The following is a 27093-nucleotide window of genomic DNA, read 5'->3' as shown; positions in this document are numbered from 1 at the left end:
GCCGTTCAAAATCCTCCCGTGCCAACATTTTGGCTTCCAAGGTGATCCAAAAAAGATAGTCGTACTTCTAGTATGGACGTAAGTCGATGGTGATTCAACACGATGGTAAAAGCATACGTCTCATTCCGCGGGCTAACCCCACATCTGCGGGACGAATGGAGGCGAGGGAAAGTTGATTGCGCGGCGTGCTTATTAGAGCTGATTCAACTTGTATCTCATTTTCAGTGGGTTTAAATGAAACATTGTTGGAACTTCAATAGATATTAGCTCAACTCCGCTAGGTGGCCAGCGTTTATTTTTAACGGAACGGGAGTTTATGCCCTCGGAGAATAACTCGCGTCGACAATCGTCATGCAATCATTGAAGTCAAATCAAGACGTGAGTGATAAGGCAGTCCCTTTAAACTCAGGAATGGCTTAGTACCATTAAATCGAAATACAAAAAGTGTCCGGTGTTGTTATCAGCTATGGGGAAGCAAAATATTACGTTAAGATGAGTCACACGGCTTGTGAGCCGAAGGTCCCGGCGCTGAATTCGCGGAAGAATGCCGACAGAGGAGCTATACCCGGTAGATTCTATCTACTTATACTAAATTTTCATGGGAAAATGGTTTTTTAATACGTAAAAATTATAAAGAAGGAAGATTGTTCCGGACTATTAATAATTTTTTTATTCATCACTGGCGGCATGACGGTAGTTGCGCGGTTATTAAAAAGCTCACTTTAAAAAAGTGATCTAAACACCGGAAAAATCTGATTTTCCTAATATCCCGGGTCCTATGTGCTACGTATTATCTTTGGTATGCTATTTGGAAGGAGGTAACTGATAGCTGGGGTCATTAGAGCCATGAAGTAAGGGCTGGGGGGATAGGAACCCTATATTGGCATTAGCCAGGTTGTAATGATAGGCCTTAAAGGGACGAGGGCTTAACGTCTCATCTGCTGGACAGAGTGGTGCACTGGAAGTGCCCTCCACATTACTCTCAAGTAGGGATAGGGCCATCTCTGATAAGTTTCTGCTACTGCCAGGACTTGAACCCAGGCCCACAGGGTGTAAAGCCTTTGTGATGTATTAGCACAATTTTGCTCTCTGTTACTGGGGTTAATTTGGATGACTATCCTCAGATATCTCATTTCTTCAATCTCCAATCTTTGTTTGTCTGCAGGTGGTTAAATGGATTTCCTGAAAACTGCTTTTAATGAGAATATTTTCGAAAATTAGCTTCTCTGCGAGCATTTAGTATCACCATTGCGACATTTCTCCTGGGTAACAGATGTAATCTTAGCGCCAGAAATTCTAGCAATTCTACCATGTTATTCAACCATGGGAAACATTGTTCAGGAATGCAACGTTGTTTTTCTCAAGGTAACACGTCATCTATGGTGTTGCTTGTGAGTAAATAAGATTATTAGGCTTCATTTTCTTGCCTCCAAATGAGTATAATTTAATCCAGGAAACATATATCTGATACGACTGAAAAGGAATTCATGCTCTTTTACCATAAAGCCACACATAATGAGACTTTTTCTGGATCCGGTTCTGGCTCAAATCAGAACTATACAAAAGTGTTCTAAAAATTTCTAAAAGGGGTTCTAAAAATAATGAGCTAGAGTTATCCTGAAAACTATACTTCTCCTCAATACCAACTCTTGATTTTACACACTTTGATTTTACACAGTGCCCATATTTCGGCCCCTCCAACTGCGTAAAATCAAAGTTTTACTGTATTGTAACCGGTGCCATCCGCCCGATTACATTTGGACGTGGGAGATGGGAGTGCGACGGTAAAGGAAGGCAGTTTTTTTTTGTTAGAGATATGTTCGTCTGTATGTGTGAGTGAGAGTAAGAGGGTTTTGAGTGAGTGATATGAGTCTTTGGGTCCCCATTTGATGTTTCCCCATTTTCTTCCCCACAAATATGTGAAATTCTCTCCCCTTCCCTCCTGAAGTGTGCCAAACAGACGGTCAAGAAGAAGAAAAACGTGGTTTCCTCCCCCCCCCCTGTCCTTGGTGAAGTGACCGTCCATCCCCATGTGCATCATTCCTTTTTCTTTTTTTCCCCTGACCTCCCCCCCCCCTGGTGATCCCTCCCCTCAAAGACTATATAATGTGGTGTACCTAAGAAAAGGGGCTTCTTTTTTTTTGGCTTTTCCACGTAAGCAAAACGCTCCTAAGAGTAGGCGGAGTGTGGGAGACGGCATGAGAGACGAAGTTGGTGGACAGATCCTGAGAGAGAGAAAGAGGGTGCTAGATACGAGTAGGAGTTTGTACGGTAGACTCGTTGGTACCAAGGAAAGGATCGCCCAACTGTTGACAAGAGGTCATCTCCCATCCGTGAACCTGCCGGAGAGGGTGCAGGGCAGCCTACGCCGCGGAACGGAATCGCCACCATCAACAGATCGAGAGCCCCGAAAATTCAACAAATTGTAAGAGAAAAAGCCACGAAATCCCCCCCCCCCCAAAGAACAGAAGAAAAGTCCCACCCCACCAAGTCAAGAAGAGAATTCACTAAAAAGGTTTATAAAGTTCCCTCGCACAAGTAGAGAAGATGACAGTACTACCCCCTATTACAGTGTGAACTTCAGTGCAACATTTATTTTGTTGTTTTATATTTCCATTCCCCCCCCCCCCCTTTTTTTCTTTTTTGTTTCTTTTTTATTTGTTCCCTTTTCTTGTGGTTTTCATATGGGTTATGAATGTGAAAATGTGTAATGTGATTTTTTTTTGTCTAGATTAAGGACTTAAATTTTTCTGTTGTGGATATTTGAGAGGCTGCAGCCTAGTGAATTATGCGTTATATTTCATTTAAATCCAAGGAAAAGAAGTCAATTGTTCCTTTTGTTATCGACTTGATTGTATTTGTAAATGATCATATTTAAAACTTATTAAATTTATGTTGAGCGAACTACGCAGTCGAACGGCTTTCTTTATCCGAACGCTACTATCTCAGGTCTCGTCACCCCTAAATTTTCCCCTCCTTCCCTTTGCCAAACCCCATTCCCTCACCCGAGGTGCATGGGATATCCCCGCTACACCTCTGCCCTCCCCTTTCGCCCTCCAATTCCCCTTTCCCCGAATGTGCCCCGGCACGAGGGGTTACATCATACACCACATAATCACTAAGCTATGCACGTTAAGTGAATGTATTAGGGCAGGGGTTCCCAAACTTTTTTGTACCATGCCCCCCCCCCCCCCCCCCCCCCCCGCTACACATATCAGCTTTCCATTTTGCAATACCCTATTTCCACTGCTATGGAGGGGGACGGTTTTGAGAACCTTGAACTCTTGTGTGTTTTGTAGTCTTAAAAACTGTAACCTTCTTTGATAAAGTTTACAACTTTATTGAAACTTTACAAAAACATTTATGAAAACTTAGAAAGACTTTATTTCAAAGATCTGAGGAAATTATTTTTGTAATTTTTTTATTTCATTTGGGTGTCACGCCCCCCCTGGACTTTCTCCACGCCCCCCAGGGGGGCAAGCCCCCCAGTTTGGGAAACCCTGTATTAGGGTATTTGATGTGGGATAGTGAAAAATCAGAATGGTAGAAAGTTAATAATCCGTATTAAAAGCAGGAATGAACATTACAACAAATAATAGAGATCGGTTTCACTTAAATAGATTTGCATACCTAATTCGATTTAAAGGTTGGCTGATGAGGTGAGGGTGGATAAGAAAAGAATATAAAAAAAACTCAGAAAAACAGAGACAGTATCATAAGGAGAACACACATTAACCCTTTGAGTGCCACCGGCTTTTTGGTGGGTACTCCCAGAAGTGCCATGGGTATTTTGCTAATTTTGTAGGCCTTTTTTCAAAACTTAATAATTTGCTTATTTATAGCTGTTTTTGCATAATTCTTTTTGTATTTAGGAGTAAATTCTTTCTTACAATTAAAAATTAAAAAATATTGCCCGTTTTTTCTTGGTAAAACGCAATTGTTGTAGCTTAATCTTGATTTTACGAGATTGAATTATTTAATTTTTCACTTTTGACCCAAAAATCGAGACGTAAAATCCTTTCTACATCAACAAAACAAGAGTAGACATAAATTTTCATTGTTTTCCTAGAAAATTATCACATAATCGCAAAGAAAATTGCACAAATTTTTAGTTTTTTTTACATTTTATTCTTGCAATGACAGTTGCATAAAATTCAGGAGATATCAAGAAAATTATAATACGAATATTTTCTCACCCATGAGTCTTAAACATGTGAAAACTGTATGACAGAGATATCTGGATAAAAATAGCAAAACTTTGCGGTAATTATTAAAAAAAAATTATTCACAGTTGCACTAAAAGTTATTAAACGTATGTTAGTTGACATTCATACAAAAAATTGCAACATTTCAAACTTACTTCCAAATGAAATAAATGAATGTAACGTTATTCACAAATATGATAGGAAACACACAGTCCATGTAGACCTTTTCCACATTTAACACAAACTGTTCTAGATCTGTGGACGGGGCCGCCATCTTTCCTACTGCATACTACACAAACTTTTTCCCTCCTCCCTGGCAATTTCCTTATCCAGCATATTCCCGTTGACACTGCGCTGGGAGTTGACAGATTATTCTTTGTGAGAAACCATTCACCCTCAATACTGTCTATTATTTCAGACATAAATTGCAATCTTGAAATTTTTTTTCCAGGATTGCTTGATTTATAGATGATATAGGCATTCAGTACCATTCTAGAAACTACATTGAAAACTACTTTCTTCCAGTATTTCATCGATCTTCTCTCATCTAAATAACCATAAAGCATCATATCCGAAGTATCAATCCCACCCATATACCGATTGTACTGCTCAATGATTTGTGGCCTTTCCTTTGGCAATGTTTGACCCTTTCGAACAACGTAATTGCTTTTGGCTATCGAGTTAGTTGAAAGTAATAACACTGGATTTTTCTGTGATTTTTTTTCTCGGTATCCAAGGAGGAGGAGCTCTTCCCATCTAACGTACTTTTTTCACCCACGCTGAATTTTTCTTTGAGGGGTTGAGGAATTCCTTTCCTATTACGTCTCAACGTACCAGTTAAAAATGTTCTTTTTTTGAACAAATCACGAGCTAAATCTATACTTGTGAAAAAATTGTCCACTACAACATGATACCCTTTCAAAAAATAGTTTCCAGCAATCAGTAAATTGTTTACTACTACATGCCCTAAAACGTGTTTTTTTATTTTTTCGCTGTCTTCTTTGGTTTTTGCCCCTTTATAACAATAAAATGCCAGACAATAATTCACCACAGAATCGCATAGCATCCAGAATTTTATTCCCCATTTATGATGGTGCTTGTTAGGCAAATACTGCAATAGCTGGGAGTGATTTTTAGCGCCTACTAATGACTCATCTATACTTAGGTACTGATGAGGGGTAAAATGGTGGCGAAAAACAGTTAGCATGATCAACAATGGGAAGAAATTTAGCACAGGGATCGTAGAGTTTATGACCAGGTGGAAATAGTTTCGTATTGTCTGTCAAATGGAAAAATTTCAGAATCAGTTGAAACCTATTTCTGGAAAACATCTTTCCAAACCAAGGGATAAAGCGAGAGTTAGTAGACCAGTAGGAAAAAATGGATGTTCTTCTCGTGATACCCATTTCCATGAACACCGCTATAAAAGCCCTCATTTCCTCCACTGTGACTGGACGCCATTTCTGCATTCTCGAATTTGGTGACAGTCCATCATGTGAAGCCAAAAACTGTTCAGCGTACCTGTTAGTCTCCTTCACAACCAAGTTCCAGAATGCTCTTGTAAAGAAGAGGTCGAAGTATGCGATTGGAGGAGAATTTTGAGGCGGAAGACGTTTGGGCCCAGGAGTTTCCAAGAATTCAAAACCTGGAGCCTGGGGTAAATCACAATTGTCCTGAACTGCAACAAATTCAGGAGAACGATCACTGCTTCCACTTCCACTTTCAAGTTCATCAGAACTGTCACTATCATCACTATAATCAATTCTTGCCGGTCTCTTCTTAGCAAATAATATCACACTTTCATCTGAGTCTGATGTCAGTTCCTCTTCACTCTTGTTTCGACGAGAATGGGCGCTGTCCTCACTTAGCACAGAGTTGTCGTCACCATCACTTAGCGAATTTATATATTCAACTAGTCGGTCATCATCGACACCAAGCGTAAATTCATTTCTCGACGTTGACGCCATTTACTGAATCAATGGGCTTCTTCAATTTCGAGGAGGCAAAATGCGATTACAAACCCGCTCGTCGCAGAAGAATACTGGCTACGCAAACAGAACTGTGAGCTTTATATAGGTGGGGAAATGTCATTGTGTAGACGATAGCAAAAGACGACACACATTGCATTGTTTTATGCTCACCATCATCATATTTCAATTACTACTGTCTTAGATGCCATGAAAACGAGGTTGGAAATCGGAGTCACATTGTCGACTCAGCGCTCCAGCTGACCGATACACATGCTGCGAGAGATAGCCCGGTATCAATTACATAGTATCTTCTCTTCTCTCTTTCGGTGCTAAATATCACAAAAACGATTGAAATGGCACATTGAGTTACAAATGACCTGTTTGGAAGTAACTGAGCAGAGATATAAACCTCGTGTCTTCCTGTAACGATCATATATTGTCGCGCTGTGAAAAAGAATGCGACGCGCTTCGCAGGGGAGAACATTTTTCAAATAAGTTAAAAAGAAATAGGTGTTCGCAAAAAATAATACAACTGGTAGAACTACAAAATAGGGTGTATAAGATGGTAGTCAATTGATTTTAGGTGACCAAACAATGTGGCTTATGAAGTACAACATCAAGAAGCTGTTTCGTGAAGACCTAAAATGGTCCTCGGAAATTTCCATCCGTCATATGGTCATATAAATTAAAAAATATGTTGATCGTTGCAATTAACTATTCAAATTATAATGCAACGCGATAAAAAAGAAACCATTCTGGTATTATACACAATAAAAAATATTGATTGTATGAAAAAAATATTGTTTTAGCGGGCTTCATAATAGACGACGATATATCGTCGTTGGCACTTCTGGCGCATTCTGCAAACGACGATATATCGTTGCGTGGCACTCAAAGGGTTAAAGATAAAATTTAGAAAGTAAAGATTAAATTTGAGCATACTGACAAGCAAACACAAAGGTAGCAATTGTCAAGTGGAACAACATGAGTCAAACACAAGAAGAAAAGCCATGCAAGAGCAGAAAACGTGAACAAAAAAGAATCAAGTGAATATGATACACAATATGGTAATATTTACTTTGATTAAGCATATCCTCCACGGTGATAGTTTTTCCAGACTTAGCTTTGGATTTTTTACCCTTTTTTTTACCTTCTTCGAGTAATTTAGGAATAGTCATGGGCATCATGTGGCAAGATGGTTTGGCATCTAAAAAAAAAAGAAAAATTATAGCACCATAATGAATGTATGCATATGCACCACGAAAAACTTCTATTAAAATTATGAATAAAAAATATACACATGCACAGTTTCTTTCCACTGCTGCATTTTAAGATAAGTTTTAACTGTTATATAGGCCTCATAAAAACTTCCTATTTTCAATTCCCTAATTTTTCCGGGGACCAAGTAAAAAAAATTTCCTCAAGATTATATCAATGGCAAAGCAGTCAGGGTTTTTAATGAAAAATGCAGAAAGGCATATCGTAAAATGAAGTCAAGTAGGTGCTACCCAGTGCCGCCCAGCCAGGATGGCTACAAAATACATGCCTTGCTACTCAAACACAGCTTCAACCATGATTTTCATCATATTGCTGCACCTCTTACTTTCCCCAGACATTTACAATATGCACTTCCCTGATTTCTCTGAGTGGTGATAACCCTGTAACATTACTTAAAAAAATGTAGCATTTTATTGACTAGGATTTTTTTTTATTCAAAATGATGATACCTCTCTAAAAACCATTTCATAAAATATTGTAAAATTTCCTACTCAATGTTCCAGAGTAGAATCAGGGTTGATAAAAATCATGATTTTTTTCAAAAAAATCATTTTTGTTGATTTTTTAAATTTAAATCGGATTTTATTGATTTAAATCGGATTTTTTTGATTTAAATGAGATTTTTATGATTCTCCATCCATCAAAGATTCAGTTAATTACAAAAATAACTATTTGGGCAGCATAATGGAGAATGATCGTTTGCTGAAACAATAAGAGGCAACAGACTCTTAACTTGATACAACATTTAGTCAATCAGGGGAGAGAACTATGGAAATTCAAATGGTATCAAATTACAAATTAGGCCAGCATAGTACAAAATTGTCATTGGAAGTTTCAAATGTGCTATACATATTACGCGGTTCTAAAGCATATGAAGTTTAGAAAAATTCTGTAATTGCAACTTTGTACGGTGCCTACGCTTAGAAGTTAAATCAGAAAACAATTTTGTTTCAATGGATACACTAGTATTCTAACCAAAGCCTTCGACTGTGAGCCATGAACCAGTAGTATGGGTTGAAATGGCAATGCTCAAGCGGTACAATGTATAGGTAATGTGATCTCAGCAGTTAAGAAATCAAGAGGGAGACGAAGTAAGGTGATCTCTGGCCCCAACTAGCTATGTGATGCAATATGAAGTCTTCACCCCTCCAATACCCAAAAATACAAAATGTAACAGTATCTTTATGATTCTCCATTCACCAAAATTTCAGTTATTTGCAAAACTAATTTATTGGGCAGCATACTGGAGAATGATCATTTGCAGAAACAATAAGAGGCAACATACTCTAAACCAGATAAGCACCAAGGAAATCCTATCGTAAGAATAATTGAACAGCTTTTCATTTTCCCAGCATCATCAGCTGGAGAGGAAAGTCTTTTCCACTTTTAACTTAGTTCATTCAAAATTGCAGAATAAATTAGGACACAATAAAGCTGCAATGTTAGTTGCCTTATAGAAGCATTTCAATGATAGCCATCCAATGTAGGTGTCCTCATTGCACAGTGTTGATAGGAATACTATATGATAAGTACATGGTTTTCTTTTTGTATATACGAACTTCTCAACATAAAAACACTTGTTAACCATGATTAGTGAGTGACATGAGGTATTTATTAATATCCTATATCACTCACTTTGTCTGTAATTGGCTAAATCATTATAGTAAATGACAACTTATATTTGCTCTTCATGCTGTAAAATATGCAACTTCGTTGTAAAATTTTTGTTTAATCTAATTGTCGAATGTTGTCTTTTTCCTTTATTGTGCCTTCATTTATGTGACATAGTGCACTACCTTCCCCTTGTAATTAGAAGAAAAAACAATTTTTTCCTTGATCCCACTTTTACTTTGGGCTGACTGACCGACTACTCACTTACACTCACTCTCATTAAAAATTGATGCAGGTCATGGAATTTTTCTAAGAATGAAATGTGGCTCAATTTATTATCTGTCAATTTACTGATGATTTTCTTTGCGCTAATTGTATTTTCTATTAAAAAACTGAAATTGTAAGATTTTTAAAAATGTTCATGTTACATGCATTCCTACAGTATCATTTATATTTAACAGCCACCATTGAGCTGATAATTGTCAAATCATTGTATGAATTAAGACATAAAAATCAAAATTATACACGTACAGCTTCCTTTTCTTGACTCAATAAAAATCAAACATATAGATCACATTATGATTTAAATCACCTGATTTTTTAAAATAAAAATCGAGTGATTAAAATCGTGATTTAAATCAATCAACCTTGAGTAGAATACTGAAAGGGAAATTTGTTCTCCTACGTAAGTATATCAATATATAAGTAATTAATGTAAATAATTTAAATTTGCTATTTATTACATGGTGTTACAAACATATTTACCAACCTGGAGGAAGAACACGGGCATTGTTGCGGCACAATGAGGTTTCAAGCACCTTGCTTGACAATAATGATTTTAACATCATACCCTTCTGGCGAAGTCCTTGACGATGTTTCTTGAATAAAAAATATGGAAATCAAAATTTTTTTAAAATAAATAATGTTTAGCAATCCAGAGTAAGAAGAAATCTAATTATTAAATCTTCTTTTTCATCATCTTAAGTAAGAAACACTATAATTTTCAGAAAAAATATTTTACAAGAACATGTGAGCAAAGAAAAGAGGAAAGATTAATTAACCGACTAATCTAATGAGCGATGAGTAAAGCAAACTATGATCTGTTTTAATGGCAAAGTCACAAATTATTCATATAATTAATAGCAAGAAGATAAAAAAGACAGAAAAATATTTTGGGGAGGGTTTATGAAAGGGGTCTTTTCTCTAGATATAAAAAGCTCAATCAGAAAATTTGCAGTCTAGCAAAAATGAATAAATATACATTATTAATGTTCTTTCGACAAATAGACTGGAAAGTCCCAGACCTGGTGGTAGTCCTGAAGGGTTTTCACAAATTATATTAGCAGTTTTAAAGTTACAAATTTTAAGATGATTTTTATAAGAAATAACCATATGCATACAATGAATTTTTGCTTTAAGTACCTGAATAGGTTTTATTCACAAAACCACAATTAAATAAGAACTCGATTTATGCTCTGGAAAGATCCCCCTTAAATCAAACATTAAAATAACAACCTTAGACTCTCTCGCTATGCAACTGATATGTTTAGGTATTTCAAGAACAAAGAAACAAAGTGTATTGAAAATGAAATAATACTCACTTGCTCCTCAATCTCCTTTGTCACAAGGGTAACGACTCTTCCTTCTCTCTTTCTTCCCGTGCGCCCCATACGTTGCACCAAACGTAAAGGTGATGCATGCGGAGCATCATAGCAAACAATGAGATCCACTTCACCGATATCCAAACCTTCCTCACCGACACAAGTGGATACTAATACATTATAGCCACCTTCTCGGAATCTACGAATAACCTACATGGGAACAAATGGTTCATCAAATATAAAATTATGTACCTCGAAGTATTCAAAGATAAGAACATTTCAGGAATGACAATTTGAGGGGCATACAGGTTTGCAAACTCACACTCTTGGCTAATTGCACACTTAAATGACAACAGTAAACAATCACCTAAAAATATTTTGATATGATTTAGTATCCAACATTCTAACCCTCTGGCATTATGTATATAAAAATCTAATATATAATCCCAAATTCATGCATTGAAAATAACACCCAGAATGATGCACAGCATTTAATATTTCGCCTTTTTCAACAGATGAACAATACACAGGTTTTAAATTTCTTATGACTAAAAATAGATCGCTTTGATAATTCTGTTCGTTCTGATTTTGATTGGGTTCCTCGCATTGGTTCTTACTCTTGGTTTTTGCATTTGGTTCTTTACAGGTGTTTCATTTTCATCCTATTAAAGATTTTTGGCATGTCAAAGAGAACTGCTAAAAAATTATACGTCATCTGATCTCAAAAGTATATGAATTCATAACATCACTCACATAAGTAATGCAAACTATGTTCGAAGAAAGTTTTCAAACTAGGTTTAGCACAAATTATTTAGGTAACAATTATTTATGACTTCAATTCTGATTGTTTCAAAACTGAAAATCCGGTGTGATTGAGAACCAAAAAACTGAACCAACCCATCACAGTCTTTCTAAATTATGAACATAAAGTATAAGAATAAATAAGCTTTGCATGCATGCATTACAAACAATACCTGGAGTTGCTGCTTCTGTGTAAACCCCTTGGTTCCCCTGGTAGGACCAGGCATATCTGCATCAACTTGAACTGTAGATGATGCCTGGCCAACAAAGCTCATTGGTTTAATCAAAGGCCAATGCTGCATAAGCATGTTGCAAATTTCCATCACAGGATCCCTAAACTAGAAATATAAATAAATGGTCACATAGAATACTCTTAATTAAATTGCTGTTTTCAGATATAAAAATTCAGATAGTTCATATTAGGGGGTGGGTGCTGCATCATCATTATCACAATGACATTTCCTTAGGTACATATTTGCAAAGTAAAATGGGAGGTAAAACAGAGTGAGGCAATTAAGTGGGGTAAAGTAAAATGGAAAGTATATTTTAAAGGATATCGAATGCCCCGCCATTCTGGTAACCAAAACGAATTATGCTTGGGGCAGGTAGCCAGCCATTACTTTGTTGCAATCTTGGTTGCCGAAAGAAGGCCGTATTTAAATTTCTCTTGCCTCATCCTTAAGACTGATGTACCATAAGAAAGGGTCCGATTTTCCCACAGCACACAAATTTTGTTGGGATACCCTTTCTCCCGTAGCACACAGAAAATAAAGAGTTAGTGGATTGCACCACAAAGTCCAAACATTCATTCAAAGTTCATCCATGATCTATCATCATCACTTTTCCATTATATCAGCAGCAGATCCAGAGAGGAACTGATGCGACTACACCCCACCCTAAGGTATCTAATTTACACTAGATAAAATAGCAATTTTGTTAGGACCCCACACTACTGTTTGGAGGTTACTTACCCCCTTAGCCAACACTTGTCCATATTCTGGATCCACCACTGCATCTTTTTAATATGTTATTCATAAGCACTTCAATTAGAACCATTAATGGGTAAGTAACAAATTTTGACCATACCTCACAAAAAATCATGACACGCGTTGATTCACCAGTTGCTTGAAAATTTTCAAAATGTTTGACAACAATATCCCTAAGGTGATCCATTTTTGGATGGCTAGTAATGAATGAGTTTCCATTTTGATCTCCCTGTAATTCTGCAGCCATTCCCTGAAATTCAAAATAAATTTTTATTGATAGAAAACGTTTATTTTTGCCATATTCCATAAATATTTTATAAAAAGAAGATGATCTTACAGATGCATCAATAAATTGCTACACATTGACACAAAAAATGAGTCTTTCGTGCCATTTCCAACAACTTTACTGGGAAGTATGAAATAAACAAGCTTGTCAACAGCTGATTATTTCTTTTCCTAGAGAAGAAGCAAGAACTGCCAAAGCCAAGAGGAAGACATTGGATGTCGTTTCAACAGTAACATAGGTCGCAGCAATCAGAACACTGAATGTGGTTCTTTAAGAAATTTTGGCTGTTTTAAATGCACTTTTCAATGTTGCGATACAACCCTTTTTTCTCAAGATTTTAAGATTAAAAAATTGATTCCTTTAAGGAAATTTAATACTTTTTGAGCCTCAATTACTATGAAACAAATGATATAAATGAAAATATCATATAATCCTAAAAATTAGAATTCATCAGTGAAAATATGGATCAAGTTTTAAGGCCATGAAAAAAAGGCTATTTAGGATTTCCAAATGTTTTGCAGTGTCTTGTACCAGATTATGGCTCTGTGAGCCGAAATGCATTATACGCAGTAAGTTTTGTGGAAAAGTGCTACAATCTTTTATTTATTTAAAGAATTTTGTTCTGCTCTAAACTGCAATGGGGTGTTTTTGCTTTATCCTGCCATTCGACTATAAATATTTATTTCAATATGAGGAGAGACTAATAGAAAAATACATTACGTCACTTTCTTACTCGAGGGATCAAGGCAGCATTTGATCTTATCTTTACCCTCTCAGCATCCACCACACCATCACTATAATCTCTCAAAAAATAAAAAATAAAACAAGCACCAAAGCACTTACCTGTGACTGTGAAGCATTGGGAGCTGGTTGAGGCATGGTCTGACCAAGTTTTTCTTGGAGATGCTGAAGTAATGTCAGAAGGGGAATGTTATTGCTCAATCGGTTCTTGACCACAGCATAGCCTTTGTCCCCACTCAGAATGGCTGAAAATTTTAAACACCAGTGTAAAAAGTTAGCAGATTTAGCATATATGTATTTCTAATTTCTAACATTAGACACAATCACATTCAAGACAAAATCATGGAGAAAAGTAAGATTTGATGGAACTGGCCAGCTTGGAAGAAGAATGTACTTGACTTAAAAAGCTAATTATAGAACTTCTCCCAATTTGATGCTTTGCCAACAATTTCTAATACAGTGGAACTTGGTTAGTACGTTTCTGAAGGGACCACGAAAAATGAACGTACTAACCAGGAAAACGTACTAACGAGGAAAGTAAATAATAGCAGTCGGGGTTATTGCAATCAGTGAAAAAGTCGTCATAATTACAATTACTATCGGTAGTTCTCATAGGATCGCCTTCCTGAACTCTTTTCACATTTAAAATCAAGAAAATGAGCGCTACCATGAAAAACAATACCATGTGAATAAAAATCGCAATTTTTCATGGACATCCCGGAGATTCCATGATTACGGCGTCTATCTCCCGTGATTTATCCTATATATATTTACAGAACGAGGACGAGTGAAGCTCAGACAAGTCATTTTTCTTTCTCACAGCGTACTCAGAGAATATAACAACAACCCGGAGTAAGTCAACTGGTTTTTTAAACATCATAAAAATTGGGCAAAATTATATTGACTTTCAAATTACGGCAACAGCCGTAGACATTCGCTTCTGGAATTATACCATTTCGATTGTAAAATCGATCGATATATCAACTGATGACACGCAAGATTATTAGATTACGACGTAATTACAAGAAAATTTTATATTAAACAGTTGAAATTTACTTTCAAAATTTGTCTAATGTCGTCTGCTTTCGTTCCGAGATCAAGTATTTTTAAGCTAAGCTTCGCGTGGAGATCCAGAGGTACGTCTGCTCCCGCAACAGTAGTCAAGTAAATACGCACGATGTCGAGTTTATGGAGCAGCACTGCTTAAGATAATGTGGGAATTGTCTAATACCGTTAAGACTCATTTCATCATCATGATAACTCGTGCAATAGCAACAATTGCCCACTCACGAACTTGGTGCGCAGCAATGGGCACTCCCATGGCAACAGAAGGTGAGGAGCTCGGGGTGGGGAAAATTGGGGCTTCTTATTGGCTGTAGTTTTTCATAGTCAGACATTCCCGAAAAATGGCCGCATTTTATTATTCAGCACGTCACAAGAATTCAGAAATGCATTTGGATAAATTACGGTAGAAGAAAGAGATGTGGAATGAATGGAAGAATGTTAATGGCTAATAATAATAAATTAAATCATGAATTCAGACGCTTGCGACCCTTAAGAAGACACTAGAGAACGAATTGCGGGTTGCGTCACGGCAAGCAATTGAGCGTACTAACCAGGAAAGCGCAATTTTTTCAAACGTACTAACCAAATTCTTTTACCTGTATTTTGTTCGGATGGTACCGGGACCGAGGGAAATCGCCGTACTAAAGAGGAAAACGTACTAAGGAGGAACGTACTAACCAAGTTCCACTGTATATGTAATATATGCTATAATTTTTCATTTTCAATAGCATTGCAGTGTTTGATTGTGATCTGATTGTGTCATCGGGGTAGCAATATTCAAATGATAACTGTCACAAAATTCATGACCTATTGCGGGGGGGCTAATATAGGCACTCTTAACTTACAGGTTAACCCTCAATGCTTAGCAGCATTAACTACGTATCACAAAATATGTCATTAACCATAACAAAACTCTCACTAAAGACCATACCTTACACTAATGACTTCTACTCTGTTTGACTACATCAAAGTATTCCTAGGTTTATAGGGGTAAGATTCACCTAAAAATATAAAAAAAAGGTGGCTGTTTTGAGGAAGTTGATACAATGGGTTTTAAATGATTAGAGATAAGTTTTCTCAGCTAGATATAAAATATCTCGCAAGTAGCACCATTAGATAGCATCTAATACAAATAGTATGTATCCAGCACAGGAATCAGGAGGGGGAGAGCAATATACATATTATCTGATAACAGCGCAGCCAGCTGAGTCGAAGGTTCAGGTCCTGCCTCGAAAGAAAAACGCCAATGATGAAGCATCTGGTAGATTCATTCCACTCAAACTAAGGTTATTTGAGAACATTCTTGATATTGTCTTAGAAAACAGAGACAGAGAAGCTACAACTCACCATGACACAATTCATTTCAACTGCACTAATTCTCTGAGTTTTGAGTTCCCTCATCCTTCATACTAAATGCCCACTGTCATACAGAACACATCAAGGTTACACACCTTACTAATAATGCAAGAAATTTTTTATCAAGACATCATTTCAAAAGTGGCTATTCAGGACTGGCATTAAAATCAGTCTCCACAATGGCTCTGATTGCTTAACAATTTTTTCAGCAAAAGAAAAAAGAAACTCACTCAAAAATGCAATGAATATTAAATACATCTGCATCCAAATGGATAAAAACCTCTTTTCGCTATTGAAAATTGTGCAATTTGAATGCTAAATTAAGAGCTAGAATCAAGGACTGAACCAAAAACAAAAAGAATTGAAATTGACTCATCAATAATAAACAGGTATATAAATTCACTTTCTAGCTATCTTACAGTCTGTTTTTTTAAGCAAAAGGAAATGATTTTTGTACACTGGTACTGAAATAATGATACACCCACTGGTACAAATATCATATTCCATAAAAAATTTACATTGGAGCCACTTAATGAATTCCCACCTCTGCTCTTCAGCAGTTTTAGCATAACGACTCACATAATATGATAACATAATATCATCTGGCAACCAAGATATTCACTTCAATAGCATAAGAAATACATAGTTGTTTTTCTCATTAATAGAGTTGTTGGTTTACAACAATACTTAGTGGAATTCTTGGAACATTTTGAATGAATGACTTAAACTTTGTTTTTCCAAATAATTTTTCATTAAATCACGACCATGGTTTCAACGGTGAACGTCAACTTCTGGTGAGGAATACAGAGGTGCACATCAAAAATTCAAGAGGGGTGACACCTAAGGTAGACATAAGAACCATGGGGAGTTGGTAGGGAACTGTAAAGGTGAGGGGGATACAAGTTGGGAGGGAGGAGGCGATGGGGTTGGGTCTTCCCCAGGATGTAAGAGCCAAGGAATGTGCAGAAGTGGGGAGGTAGGTATGGCCGATGCTCCCAAAGCTGACTAACTGCAGTGGTCGCGATTAAAAAAAAATTCCGAGGAAAAACAAATATTAAGTTATTCATTCAAATTGTTTCTCATTAATATTTCCACAAAACTTCCTTCCTGAAGAAAATTTTCTTATTCTCTTGCTCTAAATTAGGTATATTACCTTGCACAAAGCTCATGAATGTCCTTTCTCCATGAGTCAGGAGCAACCCCATTGCATGAACTAAAGACATGCAGGTGGCAAAGTCTCCTTCCACAAGGCTCTTCTCCGAGTAATTCATTGACTGGGCATTTTTTCTGAAATTATCCCTAGCAAGAAGAAGCTAAGAATAAAAGATAACAAATATTAAACCAAAATTAAAATAATTACCAATTGAAGTCTGACAAAAATAAATAAAAAACAGCAGAATACTGGGTATTTAAAAAATGGCCATCTTTATCAGCACAAAATTTTTTATGGCTTAGTTTTTACAGTTCATAATTTGAAAAAAACTAAAATCTAACCAAAATATTGTTTTCATAGTAAATTGCTAACACAATATATTGATAAAAAATAAAGAATTAATATTTAAATCATAGTCATTTTCAATGTTTTTATATGTACATATTATGAGTATCATGTATCAGTTAAACTTTGTACTGATAAATATACTTCCAATAATGTGAGGAAGAATTATTGAATCTCTCTGCACAATGCCCTTTTGGAATTCATTTACGAAGAGACTACACATTTTTGTTTTTTCTTTCCTTTTTAAATTCTGAATTCCTCCATTGAAAAGTCAGCAAAACTCTTCAACACTCTGCAACAATAAGTGCATTCATTGATACCTACAGCATGTATAGCCTCCTGTTTGTATTTCTAATGGGTGAAGTGGAACACTGGTTGACCCAGATAGTAAATGTTAAAATATTTATAAAATCTCGTTTATGAGCAGCATCTATATTTTATTTTTGCCATAGTAAGATTAATGTGTGTAGATTACATAATAAATTTTCTGGCTAATTCTTAGAGTGTTTCACAAAATATATTTAACAATTAGTAGAAATATTTATACCAAATAATGATAGAATATGTAATTTGTTATCTCTGGCATGACTTCATGGAATTGCCTTAACATTATGAAATGTAAAAAAAAAACTTCATAATTTCACATAAATTTAAACTGTATGACCTAGGTTTTGACATGGCACGTCGAAATCTAGGTCAGTATTAAATTTATGTGGAGTAATTAAGTTTTTTAACATTTCATAATTATAAGAAATAGTAATAAATCCATGTAAATATTACTAGATGCCTGATGTGAATATATGGCTTTAAAATGAGTTACTAATAATGGTTCTAAAACAATTATAAAGAGATATACTACAAATAATATGACCCAAGGCATTTAAATATATGAAAAAATCAAATTAGTATAAGTTTATATGCCTTGAAAGCTAAATTAAATACAAGTTGATACACATTTATCCAGTCATCAATATTTACAAAAATAACTAACCTGAAATCTGGACAATTTTGATTTATCCTTGCAGTATATCAAATTGCGCCTGATAAGCCGATCAAGAAAAACATCCAAAATCTGAAACAAATAACAAAGAAAGGGAGTGAGTAAGAATAAGAAAAGATAATTTAAAATGTGACATCATGGAGTATTCACTGCACTTTTTAAGTTTGAATAAATCAATGATAAGGTTTGCAGGCAAAAAAAACTTTTATCAATACAACTATTATTGTGAAATAGGCAACTCAGGTTTAATTGAAAAATCACCATCATTAAAACCTGGGTCACCTACTTTAAAATAAAAGTGGCCTAAGTGGAAGTTTTTGGCTAAAAACCTATTAATGGAACACCACCATGTGGAAGAAGAAATAGTAAATTTTAAAGCAATGTTAAAACTGCATGGAAACACATTTGAGTTAGCAAATGTTTTCTGGAATTTAAGATACATTTCTAATCTTTATAAATGCAGTGTAACCCACACTTGAAAACCACCCAAAATTAACACTACAATCACTCACGCCTCACACCAATATTTAAAAAAATATTATTATATATTAAAACAGGAAAACATTATGCATGGATTTTCTCCAACAAAGAGTTTACATCACAAGAAATTATTATGATGTCACTTTTTAGGACAACAGATGCACAAAGTTTATATTCATGTTCGAGCATCTCAAGCTATACATTCAGAAAATAAGTTACCATTGGTAGCATGAGTGTTCAAAATTCATTAGTCTAAGTATTCACATCAATTGTCACATGAGAAAAATTCAGTAGGACAAGGAATGATTCCACTTACCCTATTGATCTGAATATAGTCCCCCCTTTTTTTCCAAAAATGCCCGCAGTAAAAGTAAAGGGGGGACTACCATATAAGCTTGTGTAAGAGGCGCACCCCTATTTTGAGGAAGGAAGCTATAAAGAAAAAATATTTTACGGTATTTTTTTTATCCTATCGTGCGGTGTTGCAGACGTATGCCTGGAATTTCAACAGTTATCGAAATTTCCTCTTTCAGTACTATTTGAAAGAGGACATTTTGATAACTGCGGCGATAATAGCGGCATAAGAGGGAGTAGAAAGAGTTCCGATCCTCTCTTCGCATACGTCATCGCTCTACGTTGCTTGTCCTACTCACGAACAATTTCGTTTAAAAGCTCTCGCAGGAGTATTACAATAGAATTACAGCCGTGGAAAATTTTAAGGCAAAACACGACAGGCACATAGCATGAACCTTCCCAAGAGATAGGACAACAATCGGGGCAATCTCAGCGCCTTAGGAAAATAACCACGTCCTACATTTAAGGCCCCTTGCATACACACCGATTTTGGACGGCCGGTAAAATATCGGCCGTCCACATTCCAATAGTGAACAATGGGAGAGCATTGGAGCTTGCACACGTACCGAACATGCGCCGGCACCGGCTAAATGCCGGTTAGCTGCCGGCCATTGTCACTGTGGATCGCCGTCGCCGGCTCAAAAACATAGCAACTCATCGTTTGACCGGTAAAAATCCGACGTGTGTGCAAGCATCGCTTCGCCGGTAAAATATCGGCCGATATTTTACCGGCCGTCCAAATTCGGTGTGTGTGCAAGGGGCCGTTTTTTTCCTTTCCGGGACTCCATAGGAAAATAGGAAATTATCAAGTTACAGGGGATCAATGGAAACGCGTTTCATCCCTACCCCATCTCACCAACTGACCTTTTTCGGTCTACCAGGTTCAATTCTCCGAGTTTCTGGAGGTCAAAAGCTAGGTGAGTCACCTTCTGAGCTCGAAAATATATCTCGATATCTTTCAGCAATTGTATGACACGCACGAAGTTATAAAAAGAATTAGACCTAACGCGACGTATATCTGACAGCATTTAAGTTTTTTGAGCTCTAATTGATTGACACAAAGATTTATAGCTAAAACAAGGCTACTAATATTCAACTTAGTCCTAACAGCACAATTTCGGAAGAAACAAGCGTAGCATAAGCGCATTCAAACAAGACGAGACGGACTGGAAACTTCAGGCAACGCAAACTGCGTATATCACATTGCTGTGCCTTCGCCTCTTCACTTTAAAGGGAACGACGTCACACGCAAGATCGGACGTGTTCTTCCCTTGCTCCTTCGCTCATAGCCTCGTAGCTTGAAATATGGAGCGCGCTCCTTCCCCTCGACCTCTCCTTCAGCGCTAGTCCAACAATGAACACACTCGTTCGAATTTTTTAAACCGCAGGTTTTGACACCAATATAATTTTCAGTTGCAAAAATCCTCATATTAGCGTCTGAAGATAATTTTTGAAAAATCAGGTGCTCAGCGTAATGGAAATTGCTCGGCAAGACAGATGCTGACGAACCAGGTATGTCCTTCAAAACTACGCGATTCTATACGTTTGATAAGCGATTAATATATGCAGTATAAATGCCGCGGGATATAAATGACTCGTGGCAGTAAATTTAGCGCGCGCTCCGGAGCGAATCACCCCGCGCGATCCTTTCAATTTTCACCTCTGGGGTACCGACGTGACGGCGCGATGCTTACAAGAAATTCAAACAGGAGCATTTTAAAAATACGTCACTAAGGGAGAAACTCCCCTACCTGCCGCTTGATTTTTACCCAGGATTTCATATGACTGACTCACGCTGTAAACCAAGGCCCCTCAGTTCCCCTTGGACTTGCGACCGGGTAGGGGAGGGGGGGAAGATAAGAAGTTTGTGTAAGAGGCGCACCCCCATTTTCGGCTGCAATGTTTGGGAAAAAAGGTGCGCCTCTTACACGCGCTTATACGGTATTTTCAATTGCATTTTTTTAATTTTTTCCCAAAACTGAGGTCTCAAAATTAGGGGGGGGACTATATTCGGAGAAATACGGTAATTTTTATTTCCTTCTGAAAACAAATTAATCAATAATATATTTAATAAAATTACAATGATAACTAAAATAAAAACTTTCTTACCACCATCAGTTTATCACGAGTTTCAGTCAGCTCTGGGCCCAGAGGAACAACCACTGTCTCTAAATTACGCCGATGGGTATAAGGAGCAACATCAGGAGAGAGATCATCACGTAGTTCCAACTTTGATAACTGCAATGCTGAAACAACCTTAAAAAAGAGTAAATTAATACATCCACCATTTAACACAAAAGCAATGAAAAAATATATCCCCCAGTGTCCCAAATATGTACTCTAAATGCAAACAATTCACTCATGAAACTGTTTGGAGGAACATTCAAGACCAATAAAATAATTTCTACATGAATTCATTTGCCTCGTAATGGATAAATTAAAGTCTGATAAAGGATCATATATGTACTTCTCTAAAATTAAGGAATGATAAGGGATAAGAAAACTAGATCTGGAGGTATTTTTTTATTCGGTGTCGACAATTTTGTCTTCAAAACTGTCGACACAGAAAGTCCTCAGGCATAGATGAGATATGTATAAAGACTTGTGAATACCATAGATCACAGTTAGATAACCCATGACCTGCATAGTTATTAGCTGTTAAAACATTCGCTATGGCTGAGGCCAATTGGTGTAAACCAAGTAAATAGAAAAAAAGAACTTTGCTCGTCACCAAACTACAATAAATTGGTGCTGCAGTGAATGAGTAAATCAGTTTTAACACTTAAGAGAGGGAGAGTCCTCGTGGAAACCAATTATTGCAAACATATAGTACACAAATTTAAAATGTAAAAACAATTGTGGCCCATAGATAATATGCTGATGTTTTTGGGGTTTCCCTATCCTTAGCTGGAGACCTCTTTAGGGCTGATGTGATCAAGGCAAGGGAGAGGAAACATCAGCCTTACTTTAACAAGAAGCCACAAAAACATCAGCAAGTCAGTGCACTGCTTGTTCATAAACAAACCAATTACCTTTGAAAATACAAGGACATATTTGTGTTTGACGTAGTCATGTCACTATGAAACAATGAAATTAGTAAGTAGGTAAATAAAATCAACTGATTTGGGCGTTACTTGGTGGAACGATGAAATATTCATGGTGAAACAAAAACACAGTACTATTCCACAAAATTTATTTAAGCTGTCATAAGTTTAAGCTGTCATAAGTAAGTTTAAGCTGACAGCTTAAATAAATTTTGTGGAATAGTACTGTGTTTTTGTTTCACCATGAATAGTATGTAGGTTGTTCAATTGAAACAGCAACATATTTTCATTATGAAAACAGTAAATATCGATGGTGATATTATTCATCCAGCAGATAGGACTTTCAAGCTTCTATATAGCCCTTAAAAATACACTTAAGCCAAATAAGGGACTTGTTATCACAATATATACCGTAAAGTTTCATACAAACTTACATGAAATGAAACAAATTATTTTACTCACTCCAACTACAGCATTCGGATTTTTTCCAGGAGTTGCAGATAAAGCAACCACACGAAACCGTGACATTGGATATTGCTCCCTCAGGCGGAATAGGCTCCTAAAAGATTGACATATTGCATGGTTTCCGGCAGCACGATGAGCTTCATCCACTACAACACAACGTACTAATTCTCCAGGACATAGTCCAGTACCCAGGTCATTCGCAAAAACTTGGGGAGTAGCAAAGAAGACACGTTTCTCTTTCCAAGCTACAGCTCTGTGAACACCAACTTTTGATCCTGTGAAATATAATAAAGCAATTTCATTAATAGAATATATAATAAGTATTACAAACAAAAGGAAAAATAAGCCTAAGTAGCAAATTTATTGAAGTCATAGTTATTAAAAACCCAACATTCACTTCAGTGAAAGACTACGAATTCGTAAGGATATATTAATATAGAGTGCATTCACACCAATAAGTATATAGAACAAATGTACTCCAAAGACAAAACTTACAGTCCCATTTTTACGGTTTTACGATGTCTGCTCAAGTTCACTAATTTTTAAACAGTATTTTATTCTCATTTCTACATAGGTTGATGATAAGAAAACTTACTTTGAAAAGGGGAATTTAAGCATAATTGGATGACTTCTTTCTTGAGCCTCCATTTACGCTATAGGTTAACATATCACACTATCGATAGTAACTCTTCTTTGAGGTGCTACCCAACCATCAATTCTTATCCAAAGCACTGCATGTAACAAGTGACTTTGTTAGCCATATAACACTGACGGACGTGCTAAGTTATTTGCACTGACCGTGAAAAATTCATTTGGCTTAGGTAAAATGACAACCATATCATCGTCACATTATGTTCTGCCCAAGTGTAGTACCAAATCTTTAGAAAACTATATGGTAACAAACCTTACCAGTGAGCTCAGCCGTATCTTCTGGAGGAATCCCCATAATGTCGTAGCAAGCATGGATCTGCTGGGCAACAAGTGGTCGAGTGGGGGCAAGAAATATAATTTTCCCTCGAGGAAACCATCGGTAAAAATTGTACATAACAACAGCAGCGATAAAAGTTTTTCCAAGACCTTTTATGGAGTAAATGGTAGAAAAATAAAAACATCACCCTACACGATCATTACTTATTGAAAATATAATTGAAAAATTGTAAGTTTAGCCTATAATCATACGAGCTGATATTTTTTTTTTCTAAGTAAAAAAATATATATAATGATATGGTCATTTACCTGTGGGCAAGCTGACCAAAGTGTTGTCAAACAAGGCTGAATGAACTATATCAAGCTGATATTTTCTCACGGGATAATTGCATGGATATATCCACGTTCTCCCAGCTTCCTTATCAAATCCGTCGGCACCATCATCACCAACTTCGCCGACAGAAACGACAGACTTCCGAGGCAACACTTCCTTATGAATGTAAACGTCAATTGAGTTAGAGCACTTTTTCTTTTCGGGTTGCCAATTAGAAGTCTGGGGATCTGCTGATACTCCTCCATTCTCAATTGCTTCTCCGACGTGTACAGCATTTACAACTTGTTCTTCATCCCATTCATCCCAACAATCCCAACCACCTGCCTCTAGTTCTTCTACATCTGAGTTACATGATGTTTGATTTTCTGCTTGCGAAAGACGAGGCAATTCCACCTCTCTGTAATGCCTGTTTGGAAGAAAATTTATTAGCTCTTTGAGATCAATCAACACGAAAAACTCAGTGCCTGAGCGCAAAATTACGGGTCCCACCTGAGGCTTTCTTCCAAAGCTCTGGCGAGGATTTCATCCTCAGTTTCATTTTCCATACCACGAACACCTTCTTTCGTTTCCTTGATCTACAGCAGCATTTGCTACAGAATTTCATGGAATTTCAATTCTTTGGCGGCAACGCCGATGCCAAACTTAAAACTAATGTTTTTAACACTGCAGACTCAACTTCCATAACAATCACATCCTTTGAACCGCTTCGAATAACACTGACGTCACATGAGTTCGGAAATCTTATTTCATTTCCTTTTAGTACGGAAGGTCGCCACAAGAAAGTCCCGCACGCAGGCCATCACGCACCTTGAAATGGCGCTGCGGGCGCTGCATTCGCGGCCGCGGATATTATTCTGGCGCATTTGGGCGCGGCATTGATTAATTTTAAAGTAATTCAATACGGCTGGGCAATCCATATTTTCGGGGCATATGAACAAGGAACGACCACCATTGAAAAATAACCTTCAGCTCTCTGAGGGATATAAAACCGTTTTATAGGGCAACATGTTAAAGGTATTTACTCGCAGCCAACTGAAGAAATGGCAATTTGTTATTTCTTGAACTAACTATAATATTACTATTTAATTCTAGACACTCTCTCTCTAAGGTCGGATCCTCCGTGGAGGATCAGCAAGGAGGAAATAAGTATCTTAGTTGCTAAGAAAACTTAACCATTTTTCCATAATTATCTACCTGCCCACACTATAACAATACGTATATCATTCAACTTGTTGACACGAATAAATGAATGATAATGTATGAGAGCGGATAACAATTCATGAATCTTCTGCAGTTCATTATTTTCAATAGAAAGTTACATCTAATAATTCATTCTTTGATGTCTTCCAGTGACATTCCAAGTATAAGATTTTTTCTAATCAAGGATTTCATTCTGTTGATTGCCTTCTTTCATGCTCTAAGCTGAAATACATGGAGGTAAAAGATACCTTTGGAGATTTTACAAGAAACGTAATGAAGCAGATGTGTTATCCGTCCATTGTGAAGCCTCATTAAGGAAATTCGGATGGTGATGGCTATATAGATAGCCATGAAAATTTATCACAATTTTTGAAAGGACAAATACTGATATTTGTCTTTGAATTATTCTAGAACCTTTCTATAAACATGCGATTATTACAACATCCAGCATTTTTTTCTCTGACCTCAGGTATTAAAGTACATATATTTTTCTGCCTCCAAGGAGAAGGTGCAACTTGTGGTTGTAGTGGAAACTCATGGTGGTATTATTGAATTATGCGTGAAGAAAATAACAGATATGGTTATTCATGTCTCTGTTGGATGGAGACACAAACAAGGCCCTGAGGAGACTGATGTTAGCTGCCTAATATGATGGCAAACTTCTTGTATACTTTCTGAAGTCATCTAAATCCCAGTAGGGATCAGTATTTGTCTAAAAACCCTCCATTATGTCATATTTTACCTGTGGAGTGAGACCATCTGATGGGTCACACTTTCCCCTAAGTAGGTGGCCCTGGGCAAAATGGCCCTACTTCTTCCTCCTCATCCACAACTTGGCCCATAAGTTGTGATTCGAGAAAAGCCATTGATGTGCAATTTTGTATCAAACACACATTCCTTGTGTTGCTCGGTCCAACTACCCGACCTCACTTCAGAATGGAGTTTGACAACTTCAGTTGAAAAAGATGGCATTGGCATACCCAGGTGCCTCTGTCTGACACTTGCTTCAATCTGACTCTCGTATTGGAAAAGCCCAGAAATTAGCATTGAGGCAATGCACAAGGTCCTCTTAATAAAGGGCCGCTAGCAGAGTCCACGACTGCAGTGGGACTGCGTCATGTTCCTCTACTTACCATCTACCTGCTCCCATTGGCAAAGGACCCTCAAATGAAGCACCAAATCTTGGTTGGGGCTAGAAGATGAACTTACGCGAGACCCACTGGTAGGTCATACCACTCTGAATAAGTATAATCGTGGCCCAACAAACTCTGAACCCAGGATGGGGGATTCAGCTCCAAAGTGAACAAGTTCAAATATAGTAAAATCCATTGGGTGATTCAGGCAACATTGGAATAAACCCAGTTAAGTCAGCCAATGAGGCCGAAAGTGAAAGTATACTACCAGTAATACACCTCTTATCTCAACACTTCTTAGTAAAATATCTCTAGCATTAAAGATATCTGTATTTCATTTGACTAAAATACAGGAGGATGATACCATTTCTAGAGAGCACCCCTTATGGTTATCAATTACATCAAATGTAATACATACGTATAAAAATGAAGTGATGATAACTGATAACAAGGATTTACTAGTTGTATCTGACATAAGCCCTTCAAAAAGATGATTTGGACTTATTTTCAGAGGGAGATTGATATTTTTCTAATAATATATCTATAAGCCAGACCCTCAGATGTATTCCATTCAGAAAAAGTATGGGCTTGTTTGAGAAATTAAGCTTCTTTTACTACATACCACTGACAAGGGGATTGCTATGATCACATACATGTATGTAGTTGCTGAGGTTTTAAAAATGTATTTATAGCCATTAAAATTTCAGCTGTTTATATTTAGCCTGTATATGAGGATACTGATTACAAATGAGCATGGA

General features: G+C 36.8%; 1 protein-coding gene across 2 annotated transcripts in view; it reads right to left on the bottom strand.

Moving 5' to 3' along the window:
- LOC124165234 overlaps positions 1 to 24699 on the bottom strand; it is a 41798-nt gene extending 17099 nt beyond the window's left edge. For both annotated transcript variants that reach the window (XM_046542541.1, XM_046542542.1), the window contains exons 1-13: positions 24492 to 24699; positions 23978 to 24408; positions 23651 to 23818; positions 22739 to 23016; positions 21342 to 21488; positions 18390 to 18470; positions 17054 to 17213; positions 13582 to 13724; positions 12553 to 12702; positions 11640 to 11804; positions 10666 to 10875; positions 9834 to 9942; positions 7254 to 7382 (exon numbers count right to left, since the gene is read on the bottom strand). In XM_046542541.1, the coding sequence (XP_046398497.1) occupies positions 7254 to 7382; positions 9834 to 9942; positions 10666 to 10875; positions 11640 to 11804; positions 12553 to 12702; positions 13582 to 13724; positions 17054 to 17213; positions 18390 to 18470; positions 21342 to 21488; positions 22739 to 23016; positions 23651 to 23818; positions 23978 to 24408; positions 24492 to 24547 (2227 nt within the window). In that variant the 5' untranslated portion in view covers positions 24548 to 24699. The remainder of the gene's footprint in view (positions 1 to 7253; positions 7383 to 9833; positions 9943 to 10665; positions 10876 to 11639; positions 11805 to 12552; positions 12703 to 13581; positions 13725 to 17053; positions 17214 to 18389; positions 18471 to 21341; positions 21489 to 22738; positions 23017 to 23650; positions 23819 to 23977; positions 24409 to 24491) is intronic.
- Between the last annotated feature and the right edge of the window lie 2394 nt (positions 24700 to 27093).

The sequence above is a fragment of the Ischnura elegans genome, chromosome 9 (genome assembly GCF_921293095.1).
Source record: "Ischnura elegans chromosome 9, ioIscEleg1.1, whole genome shotgun sequence".
NCBI lineage: Eukaryota > Metazoa > Arthropoda > Insecta > Odonata > Coenagrionidae > Ischnura > Ischnura elegans.
The sequence above is the reverse complement of the archived record's forward strand: the minus strand, read 5'-3'. Positions and strand labels throughout refer to the sequence as shown.